General features: G+C 32.0%; 1 protein-coding gene across 2 annotated transcripts; it reads left to right on the top strand.

The window, feature by feature from the left end:
* Positions 1-327: 327 nt before the first annotated feature.
* Positions 328-4052, top strand: LOC121809848 (ubiquitin-conjugating enzyme E2 27-like). 2 transcript variants are annotated; one of them, XM_042210671.1, is made up of 6 exons: positions 328-402; positions 484-833; positions 1305-1353; positions 2996-3155; positions 3310-3399; positions 3660-4052. In XM_042210671.1, the coding sequence occupies exons 2-6, from the start codon at positions 653-655 to the stop codon at positions 3765-3767; spliced, it is 588 nt and encodes a 195-aa protein (XP_042066605.1). In that variant the 5' UTR covers positions 328-402; positions 484-652; the 3' UTR covers positions 3768-4052. The 2 variants fall into 2 exon arrangements, with proteins under 2 accessions (XP_042066605.1, XP_042066604.1); XM_042210670.1 differs by lacking the exon at positions 328-402 and having other exon boundaries at positions 423-833.
* Positions 4053-8834: the final 4782 nt, after the last annotated feature.

The following is an 8834-nucleotide window of genomic DNA, read 5'->3' as shown; positions in this document are numbered from 1 at the left end:
AAGCCCATGTTCGACTCTAGAACGATATTATTGAAGAAGTATGACAGCGGAGGGGTCGTCGTTGAAATGTTTTTTTTTTTAATTTGGTGAAATGTACTTTTCTTTTTTTAATGAATTTTTTTCCCTATTTGTGTCGAAATTTTATTTTCGTAAATTGTTTAATTCCGGAAATTGTTTAATATGTGAATTTGTGATTTTTTTTTAATGTGAGAATTCCATCGGGAATTTCGCCACTGTGCATTGGGAAGTCCGTACGACGTGGCAGTGCAGTGAGAAGTCCGTATGACATGGCAGAAGGTATTTTTGAGAATTCCGTGGGGAATTCCGCGGCATTGCTAATGCTCTCTTCATGCAAAATATTCAGTTGAAGGGTTCGACCGTTCGAAGATCAAGACTGGGCTGGTAAATGAATTAATAATTCCTCTCACGCTCTCTAATTCTCATCTAATCTCTCGTCTCTCACTTTCTCTGAATTTTCTGCAGGACAATTTTATGCTGTGTAATTCACTGTGTACGCTTCTTCTTCTCTCTAATAGGGAAGAGAGACAAAGAAGCCGCGGCGGAGCATATAAGCTAAACCCCTCTACACAGCTCAATTCCACAATTTTCTCTTTGATTTGGGGAAGTTAGTAGACGGAAAAAAAAATCAGAAATGGTCGATTTTGCTAGGGTTCAGAAGGAATTGCAGGACTGCAACAAAGACTTTGAGGTTTCAGGGATAAAGGTCAGCCCTAAGGGTGACACTAATCTCACCCACTTGTTTGGTACAATTCATGGTCCTGTTGGTACACCTTATGAAGGCGGTACCTTCAAGATCGACATAACCTTGCCTGGTAATATCTAATTTACCTTTTGTTCGAGTTTCTTCTGGTTTATTGAATATAGAATGAATTATTGAAACGAGCATGTTTTTGAATTTGTTGGACAGTGTTTGTGTGCCTGTGTCTGTGTGTGGGCGAGTCAATCATTTTATTAAATCAAGTACATGTGTTGTGAATCTGTTTTTAAAATATTTGGTGCTTTGTTCCTATTACTTTCACGATATGGTGGTATGCATTAAACTAGGCAGGAAAAATGTTTATGTAGATCCAATATCCTCTTTGAACTGTGTTTTCTTTCCAAACCATCACCTGTTTATGGCAATCTTGAGTTTGATTGCCATATTCTATTACTATCCTTCACGATGGCCGCAAACTATACATAAGGAACTTCGTTGTATTCTTAGATTTTCATGAAATGTAACTCTGGATCTTAAGCTCATTACCAAGTATTTGCAATTTTATTATTTTTCCCCCTCCTTGCAGATGGTTACCCTTTTGAGCCTCCCAAAATGCGGTTTGCGACTAAAGTGTGGTATGATGAAACCTGTCTTTCTGTGCTCTTTCTTCCCCTAATGTCTGTATGTAAGAGTATGTATTCTGGACTGCTGTCGTGCTTGTTAGGTAACATCTGATTTTGAATGAACATTTAAAATCTTCCATCTCTACAGTATACCGATTCCATGTCTATAAATAAATGTGAAATGATATGATGCATTCAATTGCCAGGTTTCATTTTATAGAAACGGTTAGGGAAGGAGATACACATTTTAATGGATTTCTGTAGGTTACGGTTCTGTTATGTTTGCTGGATCTTTTCAGTTAAACTTTCTGATCGCATCATAATTTATTCACTTTTTAATTACAAGGATATGTAATCTAATGAATGACAACATACCTGAGGAGCTAAAGTCTGACCTAGAAATATTGGCAGTTATAAAAATACGGTGTGGGCAGGACTCCTACCTTGTGTATGGATTGGTTTGTTTGCCAGATTATTTCGCAGTTTGGTTTCCTTTTAAATCCAATTGTCACCGTGGCTATAATTCATTTTGTATATGTATTTTCTCTGTGTGCAAACATAAATTAAAACCCCCCAAGCTGAACTGTTATAAGCAAATGTAAATTTAAATTGTTTTCTAGTGCCTTGGCATAGAAAAAACAAGTCAAACTAGGCTGACAATATGATTATAAAATGTCTACATAATATTTCAATGAGTCCTGACGTAAGTGAGGCATTTGATTTGGCACAAGAATTAAGAAAAAAGGGGTGTAGTGAGTAATTGAGAGATAATATAGTAGGAGAGAAAAGAGAGAATAAAGTAGGAGATAGAATAAGAGTTAATTTTTGCCAAAGAGAATATGAGTCAATTAATCTGGATGGAGGGAGTATAAACCAAATACAGGCTACAAAAATAATCAAGTAATTACTTTCTCCGGCTCTATGTTCACGGTGAGGTTAGTTAGTGTATGTGATTCCATCATTATAAAAACAGCTGAGAGTGTCATAATAAAAATAGCTGAGAGTGCTAGTTTAGACAGTTTTTTATCTAATAAATTTATATCCTTAGCGAATCATCTATTCTTGAACTAAATTATGTGTTTGATGTTTCTCAACTCTTAATTTCTATCGGTGATATTGTGCTTGTCTTGGTATGTGGTTTAGGAAATACAGAGAATGACTGTATTAGAAAATCTGATCTATTAGGCTATTAAGGGAAAATGTTTTGTGGAAATATATGTTTGGTTCTGTTTTGCAATTTTCGTTTTCAGAAAAAAGGGCTGATTGATGCTCAAAACAGCCATCATCTCTCTCTTCACATTTTTCTGTCTGGATTGTCTCAATTTTTTTTATTAAATTGAGGAATTGAGGATTGAAGTTATTTTACACTGAACAAGTTATCAGCAACTAACGCGTCCCTTCAGAGGTCATGCAAATCACATTTAACTCTCAACCTAATTCTGTTTTCTGCCAAAAATTCACAGCTCATCTTATTACTAATTGAAGGCTCACTTTTAAAGAGTTGAACTTGATATCTAAATGTTCATGAAAATAGTTTTTGTCCAGCTATCAATTTTATTTTCAATTGCTTATCGGTACTATATGAGGCCGTAATATCGTGCTTTGAGAAGTTATTTGCCTTTTTAGTTCTTTAAAGACTTTGTTTATATTAAAGGCACCCAAACATTAGCAGTCAAAGTGGTGCCATATGCCTTGATATCCTGAAAGACCAATGGAGCCCAGCACTTACTTTGAAAACAGGACTCCTTTCTGTTCAAGCATTATTATCTGCTCCCGAACCTGACGATCCCCAGGATGCTGTTGTAGCACAGCAGGTGCTGTCAATGTGCCTTTATCTTGTTTTTCTGATGACCTTATGTTACAAATTTTATCTTTCTCTTGCTCTTTCCGGGTACACATGATTTTTTGATGGTCAATTTTATCTTTTGCTTACTTGTTTATTGGTTGTTATTCTTCTGCACTCTGCAGTATCTAAAAGACTACCAGACTTTTGTCGGTACGGCTCGTTACTGGACAGAGGCATTTGCGAAAACATTGTCTCTTGGTGTCGAGGAGAAGGTATGTTACATTTTAAAGAAATATACTTGTCGTATACTAGCCGCTACTCTTTGTCCATTGATTTTGCCGTGTATGATTAATTCTAGCTGCGTCATTTAAGGCTTGACAGGCTTGTAGAATTGAGTCACGCACATAAATGCGAACTAACCTAAACTTTTAATAAAGACAATATGGTTTGATACACTCAAAGTAAAAGTACCAAGAAAAAGTAGTGTACACGAGCTACAATAACAGTTCCAAATTTGGTGCAACTTGCGCAGGTACAGAAGCTTGTGGAGATGGGATTTGGTGAAGCTTTGGTGAGAAGTGCTCTAGAGGGTGTTGGTGGCGACGAGAACATGGCTCTGGAGAAGCTGTGCTCCAGTTAGTATTAGTAGAAGCTGCAGCCCTAATTTGTTCGAGTATAGCAGCCACATCTATATCTATCTATATATTCTACTACTACTATATTACTAAAAACAGTCATGGAGTGAAAATTTTCCGCCTACAACGAGACTCTTCAATTTCTTTTTTCTCATATTAAAAGTTGCATCTCATGTTATATTGTATGCTTGAGTTTTATTTAGGTTTGTAGTATTTGTAAAGCTTTTAGTATATTATTGGCTTAACGTAGCATGTAATGGATCAAAGTGCTTTTACACCTTTTCATATTTTTCGAAAGACCATGAATGCATGAATGTATAATTTCCAAAGACAACGAATGTGAAATTGCAAAGTTAAGGAACTACTCTATCTATTTTTCTTCCTTGGTAATTGAGTCGTTCATTTATTTTGGAAAATTTTAAGATAATTTAGTTATTTTTATTTTTTGGCAAAAAGTAACACTTTTACTTTTTTTATCTTTTCATATCTCTTATTTTATTCATCATCCACTTAACATATTATTCTTAATCTCAAATTCTCAATGCCCTCGAATAATGAGGAAGTATTTATGTACTATAGTTTATTCTTTTGAAAAATTAACATTTGTAACCGAAAAATGTGGTTTTGCATATCATTTTAACAATATCAAGATATTAAGTCAAACTAATGACAGCTGTGTGTAATTCATGATTATCACTTTGATATTAATTTTCTTAGTGATTATTCTACTTGGTGCTGGTGGGGTGATAAAGAGTAGCTAAAATAAAATGACACGGGAGAAAGGCAGAAAAGAAAAAATAGTTCTACTAATATTAAAAAATTGGAAGGGAATATTTCCAAAAAGAATTTAGATAGATTTTGATGAACTACTCATCCAATAAATTTACAGTAGTCTGCTTGATTAGCATTGATGTTAATCAAATGATCTAATTTTTCTGTACAAACTGCGAATTAAATTAATAGAAATTGTCATTAAACAAACATAAAAACAGTAGGTACATAATAGTGGCCAAAGCCATGACCGACATTCAGAAAACAAGTACTCCTATGATTGAACAAAAGTTACTTATGATATGTAGTTAATCGGAAAGCATATCACAGGTGAGAAGAGCAAAAGCCCACAGAATCCATTAATTCAACATACAGTACAATATAAAATAAAAAAGAGGTAGGTAAATTTAGCATGGATAATGGTAGCAAACTTTGTAGTGTCTTCTAACACGAGGCGGTTGGCACAGAAAAAACAGAGTGATCGCCAGCGCCAGCGCCACCAACAATCCTAGCAGCGCCGATGAGCCACCGTCGCCTTCGTGGGAGCAGCAGCAGCCCTTTCCCATGGTGATGGTTGGGACTATATATTCAAGAACTTGTAAATATTCTAGATTTTAATTTCATATACTCCTATTGACAACCAAGGGAAAAAGGATAATGGGATGCTCATATTATTCTAAGTGTTTGCAAGGATTGAATTAAATGAAAAAGTGAAGAGTGTGGGATAATAATGACAAAGTTGGTACGAGGGGACAAAAATCGTAATATATGCTTAACTAACTCACTTTCCACTGCCAAATGATTAATTAATTTTATTGTTGCTATTTGCTGCATTTTACTTGCTCCATTTTACATTTAAACTAAATCAATCAACTTTAACCCTATATTAACAAAACGAATGGCGTTTTGAGCATTCTCAAAATACGTCATTCTATATATTCACATAATAATTTAGAAAATATGAAATTTTATATTTTAATATCCATTTTATAGTTTTATAGGCTAGAATTAAAATTTGATTGAATTTTGTGATTTCAATAACTATTATCATTAAATAAAAAATTTGATTTTTTAGGAGAACTTAATAGAATGGTGTTGAAAGGCAAATTTTCCCTACTAGCTGAATGTGCAACTTAATTAAATTTGTAGTGTCGAATATATCCAAGTGATCGAGATTTTTGTGTTATTAGAAATTGACTTAGTTGGATCTGAATTCTATATTATACCTTGAACTATGTATAAAAAATCATTTCACTAAATAAACTACTACAAGTTTACAACTATTTAAGAAGAATTAATTAATCAATTGTACTTCCACCTATTTCCTTCAAATTAATGTAACAAGGGCAGGCATGTGGAGGTCTGTGTCCGACAAAATTGACGTCTTAACGTCTACTAATAAATCAGAGTCTCAATTTTGGATCGATTTTAGCAATTTTTGTGGTTCTAATCCCAATTCAGCTTGTTGTGGTCCATACTTGTTTGATCAACTTTTAGGCCAAAGCATTTCGAACAGTTTGGTCGAAATTATGATTTTTACTCTTCAAATTATAAAATAAACGATAATTAATGTAGTAGTATCATTTTATCCCTACAGCTTTCAAAAGTACTAAATATTAGGATGCACTTTAGTTGGAAAGGGTAGGTTTAAATCGAATCTACCAATTAGTTAAGATGGGGTGGACTCATTAAGAGGCCGCCGTAAATTAGATGAAAACCTGAAATTTTGCAAAATTCTCTATAAATAGAAGTTCGTTAATCTATTCTTTTTTACTTTGAAAAATTTCATATAGAAGGATCAGTAGAACGTAGGTGACTTTGATTCTGAAGATAAAATTTTACAAAAATCTCTATAAATAGAAGTTAATGTAAGTGACTTTGATTCTAGAGATGGTAGTGAAATTTAAGGATTTTAAGAATGATTAATATTCCCTCCGTCACAACTAAGTTAATTCATTTTTTTTTGGGATGTCTCCCAACTAAGTTGAGTAATTTTCTTTCTGGACTAAAAACAAAACATCCCATCACTTTTAATTTTTTCCATCTCCTACTTTACACTTTCTTTATCTTTCCTACTTTATTCATCTCTCATACTTTTCAACACAATTTCTTAATTACCATGCCTAGAAGTTTTGTATCAACTTAGTTGGGACGGAGAAAATACTAACATTGGGAGCATCTATAAGATTATTACAAAGATCCTAGTCGAAAGGCTATCAAAAGTGCTATCTTATTGAAAAACTAAGTCGGCTTTTGCAAATGATGTGATGTAGTGGTTGAAGAAGATAAATCTAGAAGCAATTATGCTCAAACTTGAATTGCACAAGCCTCACTGACACATTCAGCAAGGACTTTGTAGATGGACTGAACTACATAAATGGTACCTGATCTTTTACTTTCGCACATAAATGGTACTTGATATTTATTTTATACCATTTTTTATACATATAAATCACATTTTTGGTACCTGATGCAATTTTCACCCCAAAATGCCCTCTAAACAAACACATTTTTCCATTTGTGTCGTAGATGATATTTTGAGCATATACAAAACTAGTACCAAAAGTGATATTATACTATCTTCCCTCATTCTCCTCACTCTTTATACTTAATCAATATTAATATTATTATTTTAATATTATAAATTAATAATCAATTTATTTTTAATATCATTCAAATATACTTAAAAAATTATATTTATAATTATATTTAATTATTATTATTATAATATACATTATTGCTATAATACTAAAATCTAGTATTAATTAATAAATACTTATAGTATAATTATTTAAATTATGAATCATAGTATAATATTATATAATAATAACTATTATTATTGTTGTTATTATTTTATATTAAATAATAACTAATCAATACAGTCTTAATAAAAATTTAAAATTGTGAATTATATTCATAATGATATAAACAATTGGATATTTTTAGTTAGGTGTTTCAACCCTAAAATGAGTATAAAGTAATTTAATTAAAAATATTCAATTAATTTAATTAGTTTAAATAATTAATTTAATTAGGTGTTTTGTTCTTGATTTATATTATGAATGTAATTAGGTAATTAGATGTATGTATAAAACACTAAAAAGAAAGAAGAAAAAGAAGAGAAAAGAAAAAAGAGGATACATAAATTAAGAAGAAAAAGAAAGAAGAAATGAAGATAAAATACTAAAAAAGTAAGAAGACAATGACGAAAAAAGAAAGAAGAAGAAATTAAAGAAGAAAAAAAAAAGAAAGGAAGAAAAAAGAAATCACATGTTTGGAGAGTACTATTTAATTGAAATTTCCAAAAATATCATTCATAATAAAAAAAATCACATGTTTGGTACATAGAGTTATTTTTGTCATATGGTACCGAAAACTATATAAAATAAAGATCAAGTACCATTTATGTGGGAAAATGAAAAATCAGTTACCATTTATGTAGTTCACTCTTCTGGATGTGAGGTTGCATTGAAGTATATGATTTGGAGAGAAATGGAATAGATGGGTGGATAGGAGCATCTCCAATAGTTCACACTAAACTCAAATCATTTTAGTGTAAATATCACATCAAAAAATAATTTTACTTCAACCATTTACACTAAATTCAAACTTAAAAGAATATTCTCTATTCATTCGTATTTTTTTACTCACAAAATTTGAGAAAAGTGATTTTGATTTGTTTAAGTGTAAACCCAAAATGGAGTATATTTTACTCAAAACATAAATTAATGGGATGGGTTTTTGAGTACCATTGGAGTTAACGGTGAACTTCATTTTAGATTTTAGAAAACCCAGGGGCGGATCTACTAGGAGGGGATAAGGGGCATTTGCCCATCCTCATTATATTTCATGTAGTATTATTTCATGGAGTAATTTTTAAAAAATTTTGATTTCCTTTATAAATACTCCACCTCAAACTTTTAAAATTTATTCTTAGATATATTTTTGCCCCCGTCGAATTGAAATCCTGGCTCCACCCCAGAGAATAGCATTGGAGAGATGACGTTATGGAGTCTGAGGTTGAATTCGATGTCCATCTTTGTTGACGCCTCCTCGCCCACCTCACTATTTGAACTGCAGATATGAGTTATGTTAATGCAATATGGTCTATATATCCCTTCATATTTCTTTTGAAAGCTAAAACATTCAACGTGTTTGTTTTTAAAGGAACCATTAATGTCTTTGTCAAATTTCTTCTTTTCCTCTAACACCGTTTATTCTTTCTATTTCTTAATTTTTCATTTTTTTCTTAACTTTTTCGTGGCTATTCTTTTCATCTATTTTTTACTTATCAACTCTTC

This window comes from Salvia splendens, chromosome 6 (assembly GCF_004379255.2).
Source record: "Salvia splendens isolate huo1 chromosome 6, SspV2, whole genome shotgun sequence".
Taxonomy (NCBI): Eukaryota; Viridiplantae; Streptophyta; class Magnoliopsida; order Lamiales; family Lamiaceae; genus Salvia; species Salvia splendens.
The sequence above is the reverse complement of the archived record's forward strand: the minus strand, read 5'-3'. Positions and strand labels throughout refer to the sequence as shown.

What these genes read in the sequence shown, in the direction of transcription:
- LOC121809848 (XM_042210671.1), top strand. Translation starts at nt 653, where the DNA reads ATGGTCGATTTTGCTAGGGTTCAGAAGGAATTGCAGGACTGCAACAAA. An exon ending in CGGTTTGCGACTAAAGTGTG is followed by an intron (nt 1,354 to 2,995) that starts GTATGATGAAAC and finishes TTTATATTAAAG; the next exon opens with GCACCCAAACATTAGCAGTC. An exon ending in CTCTTGGTGTCGAGGAGAAG is followed by an intron (nt 3,400 to 3,659) that starts GTATGTTACATT and finishes CAACTTGCGCAG; the next exon opens with GTACAGAAGCTTGTGGAGAT.